The sequence below is a fragment of the Rhinolophus ferrumequinum genome, chromosome 16 (genome assembly GCF_004115265.2).
Source record: "Rhinolophus ferrumequinum isolate MPI-CBG mRhiFer1 chromosome 16, mRhiFer1_v1.p, whole genome shotgun sequence".
In the NCBI taxonomy this organism is placed as follows: domain Eukaryota; kingdom Metazoa; phylum Chordata; class Mammalia; order Chiroptera; family Rhinolophidae; genus Rhinolophus; species Rhinolophus ferrumequinum.
Window position 1 is genome coordinate 22320040 of NC_046299.1, and position 16639 is coordinate 22336678.

General features: G+C 46.4%; 1 protein-coding gene across 4 annotated transcripts in view; it reads right to left on the reverse strand.

The window, feature by feature from the left end:
• The window catches only part of WBP1L (WW domain binding protein 1 like), a 52318-nt gene that overhangs the window by 20152 nt on the left and 15527 nt on the right, over positions 1 to 16639 (reverse strand). The window contains exon 2 of one of the 4 annotated variants that reach the window (XM_033129932.1): positions 3201 to 3322. The exons of 1 other annotated variant lie outside the window; for it this stretch is intronic. In XM_033129932.1, the coding sequence (XP_032985823.1) occupies positions 3201 to 3242 (42 nt within the window). In that variant the 5' untranslated portion in view covers positions 3243 to 3322. Of the gene's footprint in view, positions 1 to 3200; positions 3323 to 6268; positions 6338 to 11040; positions 11183 to 16639 lie in introns of those variants that run through there. 2 more of the 4 variants (XM_033129933.1, XM_033129931.1) reach the window with 2 other exon arrangements.

Sequence of the window (16639 nt, forward strand, 5' to 3'; positions counted from 1 at the left end):
TTAAAGTATTACGGATTTACCTGAATTTTTCAATAGGAAAGTTCAGCTCATTTTTTCCCCTAATGCTATTGGTTTTAAGGCTGTTTGAACAGCCGAGGCAAATAAGTAAAACTGTTCAAAGGCACAGATTTTGAATTGGGTGGAAAGAGGTAACAAGAGAGTTGTGGGTGAAGGAAAGTAAGCTCTGGCGAGGAGTGATTTGTTTCCTATGTGTCAGTCTAATCTCCCTTTCTTTGATGGTAAGGACTGCCACATGCTACTTTTGTCTCCTTCATCATATGTACTCTATATGACAATTACATCCTTAAGCTTTACTAGCTAAAGGAGCTCAATTTCAATTTCATCCCTTCTGATAAGGGCAGGCCATTGCTAAGAACTCAACCAAGACTCTGCTTTGTGTGCACTGGCATTATTAGGCATGAATTTGTATGCTGTGTGGTTGAGTTCAGTAACTTTCCAAAAGGACAAACAGATTGGGCAGGTTCCCCTAACCAAGCCGGTAAATCTAATCTGATAAGATTCATCCTCAAATTGGATAGTACGCTTCACCCCTTAAGGCCTCCAGACTCCAGCTCCCTGGGCTCAAGAACACCGGTCTCCCAGCTTCTACTCGTGAAGTACGTTTAAGGGTAAAGCCAAAGACTGGAGCTCCTGACTCACTTGAGAAAAGTCTAGAATCAATGGGGACAGCTGCTGCTTCAAGACTGGGCTGCAGGGTGTGCTGCTGAAGGGGAGTCTCAGGGATCCGTGAAGGGACAAGAGTCTGTTTACGTCAACCTGTGGGGGCCCCCTGGAACAATTCTGTCAGTCTTTCCCCAAAGAATCTGAAGAAGGACAACACACTGAATCAGAAATAATCGGGGCATCTCTCAAATAAGTGAATTAGCGCCAAAGTAGCAATGAACACACTTAGACAGCAAATGCAACAAAATTGAGATGTGTTTCGCGTGGGCCCCAAATCACCTGGGTATTTGTTAAGAATGTAGATTAAGAACCTGGGGGGACAGAGACCGAAGATTTACCTTTTAAAACACATTCCCCTGATTACGCTCACATATACTCAAGTTTGACAGCCAATGCCCGAGATTTATAATAAATGTACAATACACACAGTTCCTGCCTTCGAAAAGCAGAATAGTCTAATATTCTTTTTCTAGAATTTCCAAACACATCCCAACAGTTACCCTCAAGTGTAGCCACTTAGAATCAAGGCACATTAAATTATTTTATACTCTCTCTGCCTCCGTCCATAAAAACACACATTCAGTATACCACAAACATCAATTTTTTTAAAAAAAATCACGTGTTAGTTGGGTACAAGCCTATCCACACCACACTGCTGCTGCGAAAGCTGCACTGCAACTGGATTCTCATTAAATAGCCCCCAAACAGAGCAGCCAGAGAAGAAATTAAAATCCATTTCCTGTGTTGCTATTAGGAACATGAATAACAAACTCAGAAAAAGCCACTTGACCCTGGTAGGAAAATCCCAGAGCAAAGACTGGAAGTTGCAACATACTCGTATTCCATGGTTTTATTAAAGGCTACTCGTCCAGGTCCTAGTATGTGCGGGCCTGCGGCGTCCGGCTGGCTGCAGCGGGACAGGACATCGGTACGATGTGCCACTCCTTGTCGCCTGGACCCTTGGAAGGAAAAGCAGTCCTGCCTCAGGTACCCCCGGCTTTCCCTCACCACTGGCCTCTTCTGCCACAGGATAAAAGCACTGAGAGATGTGGCATCTTCAGCAAGGGCTGAGGGACGAAACAGCAAGTAGCATGAGACAGAGCAGGTGGCACTCGACAGAGCAGGAGGGCAATCGACTGACTGTCGTGTGTCCTGTCCACAGTTGGTCCATGAGGGCAGGTCCTTACCTTCCCATGTTGAATCATTACTTCTCATATTTGAAAGCAGGGATTGCAAACTGGAGGCCCTCGGGCCACAATGGGACCACTAATCAGTTCTACGCCCACATGGTACTTTCTTTTTCCAATTTTTTAAAAAATGGAAAATTGACATTTTAAAATGAGAAGAACTCATACAGAAATTCAGATTTCTCTTGAAAATTGAGGGCCCACATTTTAGGGCCTTAGGGCCACATTAGGCTGGGTCACAGATGTGCACGGCTCTGGCTCCACTATAGTCTCCCCCACAATCTCTACTGTCCGATACCCCACCTGCTTGACTCAAGCAGGACCCTGCCTGGCCCTGTGGGCATCTGGTTAGCTCCACCTGAACTCAAGCTCAGTAATAGATTGTTCACCCCCCTCACCTTGAGGTTAAGCCATGCTGCAGAAGCCCAAACATAACCAGCAGACATCTGAATTCTCTATACTGAGGCTCAAGAAATACCTTACACACGACACGTAAAACAGGTACCTGGATAAAGAGGAGGGCACCCTCTATCTGGCATGAGGGGAATACCTCTGCAGCATCAGGTAAACCCTTCTCCACAACACTCAGGATGCGACAGAGAACCAACTGGGCAGCAGCCCAGTGACTGTTTTAATCAAGCATTTGGCCGGGCATTCTTATCTATGGTACGTATTCCCCTTTTTAACAGGAGGAAACTGCGGTTCAGAGTGGTCACACAGCTAGAACAAGTTTTCTGGATCTAAAGCCCAAATTTGAGTGGAAAGAATTTAATGCATAGGGGTTATCCTAAACTCTCATGATAGTTGCTAATAAGCACAAAACAACTGATGAGATATAGGCTTTGCCTTTGAGGAACTTCACAATAACTAAACAGTTAGGTTAAAAAAAAGTCTACCTTCACCTTACGGGTAAAGAACTAACACTTCACCTAAGACTGCCGATGACAGAATTGGGACTGTCAAAACGCTGGCCTCCTGACATGTGGTTCAGTATTCTTTCTATGACTACGTTCTAGATCATCAAAGTCTTTGTTATAGAATCTTGAAAATGGCTCTTGATCAAATAAAACACTCATTTTTTTGCCCAGAAAGAGGTATAATTTTCAAAGGAATCTGAAATATTGAAGGTACAAGTTAATTTGTTGCTGATGTGCTTTAAAAGAGATTCACTCCAGTTTCATTCGACAGTGAAGAGCGCATGTGGGGTCTCAGAGACACATTCCTTATTTTAAGCAAAATTCTAAATTTAACCTCATTTTTCCCCTCAGCAGTTCTATTCCACTGCAGCAGGCTTTTATTGGGAGCCAAAGAAATAATAATGGGACTCACCTTGTATGCCTGTTTGTCTAGAGACCAGTACCAGAGATCCATTGCCAGTAAAAAGTTCAACAATGTTCGAGGAAATGGTTTACTTCTACTTCGGAGAAAGAGTCACATTAAAAACGGTCTCCCTTCAAACAGATACAAGATTAAAAAAAAAAAAAAATCTTCAGAATCCAGAAGCTCCATCTCCAAAAGATGCTGAATAACTTTAAAGAACTCTCTAAACTCTACGACCTTATACTTAAAGATTAAGAGACTTCAGTTGTTAGAAAAGAGGAAACGTAGTATGTTATCAGAGGTAGACTACACTAACCCCAAGCCACAGCAATATAGGCACTTGGCTTGAAATACAGCCTGTTATTAAAATAAGTGCAGACTAAACTGTTCTTTAAGCTGCATAAAGTTATTTGGGCACTACTGAGATCCTATCCTTCAGGATGGAGGGACTGCTTACCCAATTATTCAGTCAGTTCCAGAATGGCTGGATCCTATCTACTGGCCATAAAAAATTAACTCTATACCTGTCCTTGACAAGAAGACATAGAACCTGCAAATTAGGGGCAACCAAGATGATCACATTTCCGAATCTCTGGGCAGGTAACTAACACACATTGCTTAGAATGTAGCAGACAAAAAGTACACCTATTTCCCCGTCATTAATACGCTCCACCTTCCCCAAAGCCTGTGACTTCTAGGACTGCTTCCTCAGCAGAGGGGACAGCACTACGCAGCATCAGTAGTTTCTGACTCCCAGTTTCTCCACCTTGGCACTACTGACCTTTTTTCTTGTTGCGAGGTCTGTCCTGCCAATTGTAGGATGTTTATGAGCAGCGTCCTTGGCCTTTACTTGCTAGATGCCAGTAGCAACACCTCACGCCCCAGTGACAACCAACAATGCCCAAATATTGCCAGCTGTCCCTGGAGAGGGAGGTGGGAAACTGCCCCTAGTTTAGAACCACTGTTCCAGCCAAAGTGTAAGACACAATTTAGTGCAGAAGCGTGCTCCACCCAGTCTTGTTGCCTGATGGCCTCATGGGCTCACCACCAACTCTATAAATTCCCCAAGAGCAATGTCAATTGCTCTCAAGTGCACCTACCCTACAAAGGATCAGACATTCACAAACCTTTAGAAAGTACTGATCCTGGTGACTGACGGTCAAGTAACCCCTAGGGCTAGTCTTGCCCTACGCTCCCTGTGCCTCTTAGCTACAAGGTATAAGAAGGGATCCACCAATGGTTAGGCCAAGGCTGTGGTGATGTGATTTCACATGACCGCTCAGAGACCTACCCACGGCTCTCTGGTCATGACAGGTTTACAGTAATCCCACACAATCTGGGCCTGGCCCATAAATCTGGAACCTCACCAGGGGAGTGATTGCACATTCTATTTTCATTGGCAGTCTGCCCCACCCTATCCTGGGGCTCCCCACCACACTCTCCAGCCACCCCCAGAGGAGTGGAAGATCACAGGTATTCACACCACTGCCTGGTGGGTAACCAGGGATTTCCAAATCCTTGATGAAAACCACACGGTAAGTTGGGCAGTATTTGAAACCAAGAATGAGACCACGTGTCACAGTTCAGTAGAAGTTCCTGAGAGGGTGTGTGTTAAGCAAGAGAACCAAACAATAATAAATCTTCTGGCTTCCTTGAGGCAGTGCCCAAGGGAACCAATGTCTTACGTGCAACAGTCCCAGTAAACCCTAAGCCACTTTCGGGAAAAGAAGTCCCTGTCCCACACTCCAGCCACTCTCAAAGCGTCTCTCTCGCTCTCCTGAAGTGCACACAGCTTTCCACCACATCTCGTCCTCTCCCTTTCAGTTTTCAGTTAAAAGAATAAGATAGGTCAAGCAAGTCACCATTTCCAGAACCGGCAACAGAGGCCTCTTGTGAGGTCCGGGGTTCAAGTCCAGTTGAGCCCTGCCCAGAGAGGCAATGGCTACAGAGGGGCACAGAAATGCCTAAAGCAAGTCAGCCCACAGGGCTCTTTCAACTATAAATTAGCATTAACAGAGTCAAGAAGTCTTGGTGGGGGGTGGGGGAGGTTAAGAAACTAGTATCTGGCTGTTGGGGAATTAGGGCAGGAGAAGGAATTTTATAGCCCAGTTTTTCAAGTAGCCTAAAATTACTGTTTTTCTGGTCTAAAATTTACCTCTTCAAGGAAAAGGGGTGGGAGGGGGTGGGTCAAACTCATGGGATATCACTGGAGGAAGTGAATGTTTTCTTTGGCTCATCATGGATAGAAGTTTCAAAATCAGCAGATAGAATCTTCTTTCCCACTAAATTACTGTGCAGTCCACTGGTTTCTCTTTGCTTTGATAACAGGAATGTGATGAAAAACAAGCCACATTCCTCTAAAGAAAGCAGCTTCTTGCAACAGAGATGGTTGGCAGTTTAAAAATTCACCTGAAAGGGTTTAGATAACAACCTTTAGGGCACAGTAGGGACCCGAGGTGTTCTATGGCGCCGTGGCTTACAAGATCCTTAATAAATCCGTTCCCATAAGGATTTTGGCTTCAATCTCAGGTAGTACAAACAAGTGTCACCTCGGTGCGGACTGTATTATATAGCTGGTTCCCCTCCAAGCAGGGTCTTGCTTCATTTGTCCTGAACCTGGTAGAGAGGAGCTAAGCACACACAGCAGGGTTGTGGTGACTGGAAGGCCACACTCAGTGCTCCGCAGGGCACAGGGCACGCAGGGAGGTCTGGCAGCAGACTCCGGTGCAGGCACCATAGCAGAGCAATACACAAGAGCAGCACGACACTGAGAAGACCTGGCCCCAGAGCCACCACTGCCATCCATGAGCTGCGTCATTCTGAAGAGACAATTCTTTGAGTTTCCGTTCCCTCGCAGTAAAAAGGAGCTACACCTACCTCATGGTTGGCTGTTGCGATAAAATAATAAAAGCATCACGTAAAGGTTGGCTAATATTCAGCAGTTTAGGGGTTAAATTAGAAGCAGCAAATTCCCTCTTCCCTCTCCCTAGCTGTGGCCCCCACCATGCAGCTTTAGGCTGGCTATCACCATAGCATTTTCAGTGCTGTCCTTGTAAAACCCAAGGAAGATCTCTTACTTGGCCCAGGGAGTAACTGGGGTTCAACACTCTGGTTGCCCTGACATTCAGCATCAGGCCAGTTGAGGCCCTGTAGGTGTCAGCTCCCCCTTTCAAGAATGCAAACAGCGGGCGGCTGGTGAGCTCAGTTGGTTAGAGCGCGTTGCTACTAACACCAAGGTTGTCGGTTCGATCCCCACATGGGCCACTTTGAGCTGCGCCCTCCTTAAAAAAAAAAAAAAAGGGAAGGAAGAATGCAAACAACCCCTTGGGCCAGGAGCTAGTTGATCCCTTATGTCCCTATCCATGACAAATTCTCATGTGGCAAGCGTTTATTGCCTGAGAAGGTCCCAGACCCACCCCAGTTTTGTTGGAGACTACTCATTTCCAGTATCAGGGACCATCTCACTTCATCAGTAAGGATAATTTGGGAAACAAGTGGGCCCCTCCCACAGAGAAAGGCAGCATTCCGCGGTGCAAGATAGAACTTATTGTCTTGAGGGATCTAGCCTGCATTTCATAGACTAGAACTAATCACCAACCGGTCATTCCACACACCAACAGTGCAACAACTGAGACTCCTGGACCGGGGAAAGGGCCACCTGCAGAAAGCCGTCTCTACATTCCTCTGAACTCCTGCAGCACTCTGTTCCTCTCTAATGCTACTCAGCACCACCTGCCAACCGGTCCAGTAACCTGTGCACTTGTTCTGCTTCCCTACCTGACTGTAAACTCCTTGAGGGCAGGGATAGAACAGGCTTTGAACAGAATAGGTGCACAATACTTTTCAGATACAGTGTGGGTCATAGGAATCCTCCAGTATTACCAAATCAGTGCCTTCTGAATCAAACAGGAAACTCAAGTCAGCAGAGGAAAAACATTCTATTGCAATCATGTTCTCTGGAAATCAGTAATCCATGTCTTAGATGTACACGATGGATTCTCTCTTAATCAGAAATCCCATTCTCTGATCTTGCCAGATAATAAAGGGACGGCATGCTCAATTGTATAGTATTTTATCTAAAATCTGGTACATGGTGCCATTCCCAAAAAGTTCAGCAGGTGACTCTCTTCTGAACTTTAGCTCCTCAAAGCATGACTACTCCTTAGTCAACACTGTGTTGGTTCTGCCATGCAAAGGACAGTTAAGACCACCCATTGGAAGCTACAGGCCTACCTGCCCTTCACGGACACTGAATTCAGGCCACAACCACGATCAGACTGAAGGGCCCTAATACTTTCCTGCTTTTGTGCCATGAAGGACACCGATCTTTGGTGAGCCAAGGTCCTAAACACCAAGACTCACACATGATAGTTTCCCTTCTCATCCGCAGGAGAAAACAAAAACAACACTCCCAACCTGATCTGTCTGGAATGTTCTTTCCCCAGCTCATTTATGTCTGGTAAACTCCTACTCATCCTTCCAGATTCAGATCAGGTATCACCTCCTCAGGAAAGCCTTCCATGTCACCTTCCCCTCCCCCAACCTGGTTTAGATGCTTTCCCACCCTCTGTTATCCTGGTCCCTGGGGATTCGTTATAGTCTCAGCACACTGTCATATAATTATTTCCAAGCTACTAAAGGGCGGGGGGGTGAGGAGAGTCTCTGAAAGCGTAACCAGAAACTGCCTGGGTCAGAACCACCGAGGAACTTCACAGAAATGGACATTCCTGGACGCCCCAGGCCGCATACCTACTGAGTCTACATTTTATTAAGCCCCACTCCCAGGTGCTTTTCATACATTTTAAGAACTACTGCATCAGAGTGTGCACTCCCAGGACGTAAGGACTGTGCTTTATTTTCGTCCTTTGTGCCAGGCCCACATTCATTAAGTGTTCAATATCTCCACGCAGTGGCATTATTCAGTAGATGCTGCGCGCCCGCATTAGTCTTCACAGTAAAAAGCAAATGTTCACATAGAGACAAGCACTGTCTTATCTGGTCCCTAGGCCACCCAGCAACAACCTGCAGAAAATATGCCCCAACCTGAACACAGTAACCCTCCTCCCCTCTCCCAGACATTGGGCAAAGCAATCTAGGTAGTGAGAAAATCTTCAGGTTTTGGAATCCAAAGAGCAAGATTTTCTAAAAACAAAAATGCTTCAACTACTGATGAGACAGGGGGATTGTAATGGTGGCACTAAGTCTTCTATTTTGAGATTTGGATCTCTAGGATAATTTAACAAGTGTAATTTAGCTTGGGAATCGTTGAAAACTTTCTTTCTTCGCTTCCTTTCCGCCAAATGTTAATGATTCTGCTTGCTATACATTTACTATGCATACCAGTTTCACTGTTTCTACCTACTTTGGCCCAGTGCTGGCCCTTTGATTTGGGAGAGGTTTTACATCTGCATGGGATCCCCGCCAGGCTCCAACTTAAATCTACATAACATATGCAAAAGTTGCGACAACCAGCTTAACTGCACCTTCCCCCACCCCAGCGGGCAAAGCCAAACTCAACAGAAAATTCTACTACAGGCCAAAGGCAATTTACATCCTGGTTAGAAAATACAAAACGTCAGGCCAGATTCGACTCAGTAGTTTCCAGCCGACTCTCCTCTTACTTTAATAAATCTTCCTTCTGTATTTCTACCCGACTTGTGAATTCTTTCACAACCCGCAAGTGAGTCGCCACAACTACCATTTCCCTAACTAGCTGATCAACTTGGGGCAAGAGGCTTAACTTCATTCAGAAGGCACTTCTGTAGACAGAGAATCACACTGCCACCTAAGATAGGGTTATTGGTTATGTATGTACCCTCTTAATTCACATAACTAATATATATATACATATGCACACATATATATGAACATATGTATTATGTATGATACAGACTAATGGCGTATATAGTTTCGTGTCATTAAAAAAAAAAAAACAGAATTAGCACCAAGTAATCTTTAGCAAGCTGGCTTCCACACAGATCCAATAAAGAACAGTTACACTGTCAGACATAGAAATGCCAGAACTATACAAAATTATGTAACCAAAAATACTCAGGTTTTTACAGGTAAGGCTTAAGTCACAGAAGCCTAGGACAGAAAAGGCCTCCAAGAGGTTCGCTGGTTCAGCCTTCTGCCGGGAGCCTGTTCAGAAATGCGCTCCAGATCCTCCTGCCGTTGATCCTCTGAGATGCTCGGCAAGACAACCCACCCGCTCTCTCACTTAAGGTAACTGGGCACAGGCCGTCCCCAACACGTAAGATTAACAGTATATTCGTGCTGTGAGCGACAGCCGCCCGACTCAATCAACGCAGCGCAGTTCCCGCCCACTACACCCTCCACCCCGTAAAGAAATCCGTCCCCGCGGCTTCTAGTTTCCTGTACCCCTGCGGTCCTGCATCCTTTAGGAATGAGTAGATAAAAATAACAGTTAGGGTTTTACTAAAGGCCTACCTACTCTCAGCCAGCCAAGGTGCTACTGTTTTAAATGCATTCTTTTGTGAAATCCACCCAATAACTGAGTCGGTTTTATTATATCCATTTCAAAGAAGGGGTTCAGAGCAGTTAGGCGGCCTGCTCAAGACCCCCAGGGAACCAGGATGCGGATGCAGGTCTTTTTGGCTCCCCAGCCCTGCTCTTTCCACTGTATCAGGCATTCTCCCTCGCCAGCTGACAAGCATGGGATGCTTCATCCATCCCATTTCCAGCGCTGCTCAGAATCCTCGCCAGGACTCACTCTGCTCATACGTTAAAAGGACAACCTTTGTTGGGGGAAAGAGGAGATGCTCAAAGGGAGCCCCACTCTGCAAAAAAAGGAACACTGAAGATTAACGAGAGCAGTAATGAAATGTGTGGAGCTTTTCAGAGATGCTTACTTTCAAAAGAATTTCAGGCAACCCAAGGGAGACTTGCTCACGTAGCACTTTTCTGAGTGAGATCAGACCAGCGGTCTCTAGCAGAGACTCAGGCTTCTGGTTTGATCTCATCGGTGGCTTTTACTCACCCCGAACAGCAGCAGAGGGTGTGTGTCCCTCCCTACCCCCTCTTAAGGTCCCCTCCGGTTACAGTTACGCATTCCGACAGGACAAGCCTTTCAGACCAAAGAGGGGGTGGGGGTGGCCCACTCTCAGAAGCCCTGGAACAAATAGTTGGCAACAGCTGTGTTCGCAGCAGACAGCAGTTGGTCGCTCGCTACTGTTTTCTCGTCGCACTAGTGCCCCTATTTCAAACAACGGCTCTCAAAGCAATCAAGTCTCCACCACAGGGGTCTACTGGCTTTGAAAAATCCGTCAGGAAGGCCAAAATGTGGCCAATCCCACTACCCCCATCCCTGCGAGTATCCAGGACCTCCCTCAGCCACACAGCCCTGACCACATGCTTAAAAGGAGAAAGCCTTTGGGAGCCCTTCCCTTTAAAAGCTGATCCCCTCTCCCCACTCAGAATCTCTTTAGAACCAGAGAACTGTGAAGAAATCTCTGCTAACTAGCCAAATGAAAATGGAGAAGGAATAAAGGGGGTTTTGATCAAGAATCCCACTCTGCCTAGCCCCCTCCCCACCCCACCCCTCAACTGCTTCCTCCATAACGCTCGGGAAATGGCTTTATGGTGTTTAATGAAAATCAGAATGGATGGCCCCCAAGAGACCTTGGGATGTAGGGGGTTAAGAATATGGTGGCTCTGGAGTAAGGAGCAACTAGCAAACAAGAAGGAAAACCTGGAAATTTCTGTCTGGGAGCTGGCCTGTGGTAACTGTCAGACAGTTTCTAAAAGGTTCCCTCCCCCCAAAACAGAAGTACCAGAGACAAGCTCCCACCCTTCCCGACCCCAATCCACGGACAACCAGTTCCATTACCTGTCTAAGACCCAAAAGGAAAGGCATCCTGCAAGAGCATCATCCACACTAACGTTTGCAACAAAGGGCTTTTAAAAGTTAAGGTCTTGGAATAAGCATGGCCCCTGGGGGGGCCTGTGTGCCCTGCGGTCCCAGTGAAGCGGCCTCCCTTAGCAAACCAGACAAAGTAAACAGAGTCCTGGGACCCAGCAGGCACTCGAGCCTCCAGCTCTCCTGGCTACTCCTCCCGCCTGGCTCCGACCCACCCCCACCTTCTCGTGACATATCTCAGACGCAGCAAAACCGAAGCTGTCTGCCAAGGGGGAAATGACATCAGTTCAGGCACAGCAGAAAAAACTCCAGACAGCTGCTGTGGAATACTGAGGAGGACGTGCTGCAAACCCACGATGGCCCTTCCTGGACCCACCTAGAGCTGGAGCCTACCACAGAGGACCGAGGCAGCGGCCCAGCTGCTGTCGGCTCCCCTCAGCTCTGGGCAGGCTCGGGGGTACACAAATCAAGACTCTAGGGCAGAAAAGGGCTGCATTTCTTTGAACGAGGACCAGACACTATAGCTCCCAAGGTACTGTTTCTCCTTGGGAAAGAAAATCAAGCCCAGCGACTGTCAGTTTCATACAACTTTTCCACCCCCCCTCCTGCCAGAGTTGGTGCTCAATAAATCACAGTGCTTTAAGCCTGGCTGTGCCAACCTTTTCTAGGGATTGAGGCGATTCACAGAGGACATGGAGAGGCACCTCTTCCCCAGCTAAGGCAGGACACACTACCTTGGACGCTGAGCTCTTGCGCCCCTGCTTCTACAGGAGAGTTTGTGTTTCATAAACAAATCGCACACGTACAGGCCAACATCTTTCCTCACTTGTCTTACAAAAGGTACAACAAGTCCCACCACAGCCTCCAAGTTGCCAGTAAAGCATATCATCTATATTTAAACCTGAAAAGTTCACCACCTTAGGTTTGTCGTGCTTTCTTCTCTAAGCTCAGCTGAGGGAGAAAATGGCTAATGGCAAGCTTTGCACAAGAAGCAAAGGCCCTGGGATTCGTGTCCTGATCTGACTTTTCTTTTGCAAGCCAGCTCTCATCTGGCCACAGATCCCTAAACAGCAGGTCACAGTAGACCCGGAATCTTCTAATAAAGACAACACTTGCAAGGACAGAAGGCCCACGTTTGGCTTCAGACTTGCAGAAATGACTCTCCTCAAGGAGCACAATCTTCAGAGGAACTTTATAAATCCAAAATTACTTTCTACTGACTTCTATAGCTGCAAATTAAGTATATTTTCCGTAACGCAAGGCAAGCGTATCTCATCTTTCTTTTTATTTTCTACAACAATTGTCTTTCGGTGATATTTACCAGAGGCCTCCGTGGGAGTGGCACACTGCGCTGGGCACGACCCAGGTAAATCAGAATCGATTTTTGCAAATGGGTACCTATAACCCCCGTCAGGGCAGTGAGTTAGCAGTACACAACACGTACAGCATGGGGAGTTGCCAAAAGTACTTTTCAGTCATTAGTGAATCCAGCCAGACACACAATGTGCTTGCTGCAGGTCTCCCACTGACGGTCAAGGTCACACCGACTTTCCCGACAAGGAAATGAATGAGCCAAGCCAGCTGAGCCATTTCCCTGAGGCTCATGAAAAGAATGAATCGCAGCCTTGCTGCTATGGGAGAAGAGGGGAGATATGTAGAGAGAACGGACTAGGGAGCCATTCTTTGGCAAATATGCCTTCTCAGGACACAGTCATATAGTTGACCCCATGCCTTGCTACGCACCTCACCTCCAGGCCAAACTGCCAGACACGCAGGCCTGGACATCAAGGCAGCCACCCCAACGAAGCCAGCTGCAATGCCCGCCCCTTTCATTTCCTCAGTTCCCTGGCAACCACCCATCCCCACAAAACACGTGCCCCATTATTAACAGGGACAGCCAAACCTGGGAAAGGGCACCCTCAGCCCTTCATGGGCAACTCTGATCTCAACCTACCTAACAAGACACAGTTCTCCAGAAACAGTACCCTGGCGAAAGGGGACTTACTCACATGTCCCACACCTACCGGACGCCCAGTGTGCCAGGCACTCTTCTAGGCCCTAGGGAGACCGCCATGAGCAAAGTGCTCAAGAACCCCTTGCTCTGATGGGCTACGGAAACATTCCCCACAGTTAAACAATACTCATCAGCCGTGATCTCTGAAAAAGTGGAAATTACTAGAAATCCAAAAGTAATTTTGTGAAAAAGTTCAACCTAATTATCAAAATTGCCCCACAGACCTCCCAACTTCCCCCCAGTGAATCACCCTTTTATGGATGCTACTCAAGACTATGTTTCTCATCAGCATTGTCCTACTTCTCCTATTTACAAGATTATAAATTCCTGTGTGCCAGGCAGCATGAAACCCAAAGCATTACAATTAACACAATATACATTCTAACAAAGTGATTGCTGATAATGGCTTCTTTTCACTAATCTACTTCTTCTCCTTGCCCCAGCCCCTTGCTCACCAGCCCTCACTAAGCACTGAGATCTGGGGGTGAGGAGAAAAGGAGGCTGAATTGGCAAATGCCATCCTTCCCAGAAAAACGACTTCATTTCTTGCCTCGCCCTGTAAATACTACCACAACCAGTGACAAAGCTTTGGGATTTAAGACGCAAGACAAACATTAGAAATTTCTGCTCATCTGAAAAAGGGGTTGTAAGTGATCCAGGCTCATACATGGTGGACCAAAGGTAAGTCAAATCCTTCTTCACATAACTGTAGTCGTCTGCCTGCTGCTGTAGAATTAAATTCAAAGATGAATTCACCAATTAAAAAAAAAAAAAAGGAAGCGTCACCGTAAACCAGAATTAAGCAGGATTATGTTGCCAAAATGCTGCAGTTTAACAACTGATTATGGCCCCAAGCAGTGTCTGAAACATCTTTCCACTGACCTAGCCCCCTGCTCCCCAGATCAAAGACTCCCCAAACATAGTAATGCTGCAACCCTTTGGATTCCAACTAACTTATTATTTAAGAAGACATACTGTAACACCATATACTATTCAGGGTTAGTGGCATTCATTCTTTCACTGTAGTTGATTTTAAAACATTTTGGCAACTTATTTCTAAGGAGCCTATGCATTTATAATTTTAAAATTCTGGGACAGAGGTGGGGAGAGATCGTTATTTGTTCAGCACTGACAATCAGCCTGACTCTGCTATGAACTCACTCCGTTTAACCACCATCTCACCCCCCACAACGTGGGCACTATGATCCCTAATGTTCAGCTGCAGAATCTGAGGGAGGCCTGTGGAGACCTTGCCCAAGGTCACGCAGCTGGTGGGAGAACAAGGATTTGAATGAAGTCTCTTGCTCCAAAGACTCTTTCACTTACAATAATACAGGAGTCATATTAGGTCAGAAGTTACTAATAAGGCACAACCAGAACTGAGGGTCAGGTGAACAGACACACATGACCCTGGGCCCTATGTAGAGACTGCCCCTTCTCCTGGAGCCCACCGTGGTGTTCGGGAGAGTGGAATCAGGGCACTCAGGCCCCAGGACTCCCATTCCGAGACGCTTTGCAGCCTGACTTCTGGGTGATGAATGACTGGGGAAACCATAATGATCTCATCGGTGCCCAGCACACGGTTGGTCCCCACACAAGGAGCAGGCTGGAGCAGACCTTCCCATGCCTTGGATCTCAGGTAACTTGGTGACCTGTTCCCACACCCAGGTCAGCTGGCCGGCTGAGGCTGAAGGAGGCTGGGGCACAGGGCCAGGGATTCTAATTTCGAAATCAAGGAATCAGAAGAAAGAGGATTTTATCATAAGAGGACAGCAACTTCCAGGCTTCTAGGGTGGGAGATAATCTCCAGCCCTAAAGCCATTTTATTTCCAGGAGCTTTGAGCAGGGACTGCTAGGCAGATACAGAACATCTAAGATAAGGGATAAGGGACCTTTCTTTTTGTTTTTCTCAGGTTGGGCACAGGCACATTGAAATGTCCTCGAGTTCTGATTCAAAAACAACAGATGTGAAAACTTAACTCAAACTCCAAAAACATTGAGTACCACACTGAAAGTCAAACCAAACATCTTCACGTCATGAATGTGAGGATCCTGAAGTCATTATTTTGGGGAATGCCATGTGAAGAATTCCAAACCCAGAACAAAAACTTGCGAAACTTTGCCAAGTACAAATACTAAGGATGGCTCAGCTGCCAGAAGCCAAGAAGACAAGCTTATCTGTGTCCTGGGGGTGGACAAAGGCAGACATGTAGCAAACATGCCGAGGCAAGAAAACACCCCACTCCTGGTTTCTGAGCAGGACAAGGAGCTCCATAAGCAAGTTCCAGGGCTCATTTCTTCTACAAGGTACCCACAGAAACCTGTAGGTGCTTTCCTACTACTGAGTATGCCCGGAGAGATGGCTGGGCTTACAGCTCTTAAATGTAGTATGTGATCACTTGCTAAACATCAAATGATAAAACCGTGTTTCCCCAAACATAAGACCGGGTCTTATATTAATTTTTGCTCCAAAAGACACATTATGGCCTTTGTTCAGGGGATGTCATCCTGAAAAATCATGCCAGGGCTTATTTTCCGGTGAGGTCTTATTTTCGGGGAAACACGGTATTTCAGAGAGAGAGGACCCTAACATATGTTGGTGTCTTACATTTAACAGTTGAAAAAAATGTGAGCTTCAGTGGAGTTAGGGTTACTCATTCAAGGACACACACCTAATAGGCAGTGGAGCCAGCATTTCACCCAGGCCGGTGTGGCTCCGAAATGGCCTGAACATGTGTGGAGAGAGTATTCCGGTGTTATAATAGTCACTTCCCCCTCTTTTGTGACCTGATAGTCACATCCAGCTCCCTAGGACATACCGCGGGGATGAGAAGGAGGGACCACTGGCATGACTTTGTCTTGCCCTGCAGGATTTATTTAATCACCCAGTTAGGGAGAAAAGACAGCAGACACAGAAACAAACAGGAGAAGTAGAGACACCAGTGAGTGCAAGAAGAGCTCGAAGAAAGGAAGATGTGGAGAGCTACAATGGCCAAAGTTTTATTAAGAGATGAGTACTAAAATAACACACAGGGTTTGGGTGCATAGATGAGTACACCACGCAGGGCAAAGTATGGCCAAAATCATGGAAACGAGGACACCTGGGGCCTCTGAGAAAGGCAGAGCATGAGGCAAAGATCAACTGGAGGTAGAACATGGAGGCCCTACACACGTGTCTTTCCTGAGTGCCTCTGACCAGCATATTTTATAACTAAGATTGCGCCACGAACACCGAGGACAAGAATTTCCATTTCACTTAAGTATTTTGGGCTCTCTTTTTGCTTGTTTAATTATATTTACTACTGAAATATGACAAATCTTGGAGTTGATTTTGTTCCACTCTGGGTAGTGGGCAAGGTGGAAGGAAGACTCCATGTCGACGGTACAGCCTCAGTCTTTTAAAGAGAGAGAGAAGTGAAAGTAGCAGAAGCTGAAACCAGCTCCAAAGGTTTCTGCCTCTTTTTTCTCTGCTCCCTAACAAGAAAATCTTTTTGTGTTGACCATCAATCACTTCACAATATTTATTACCTTCATGGATGGACATTTGCTGCCCTT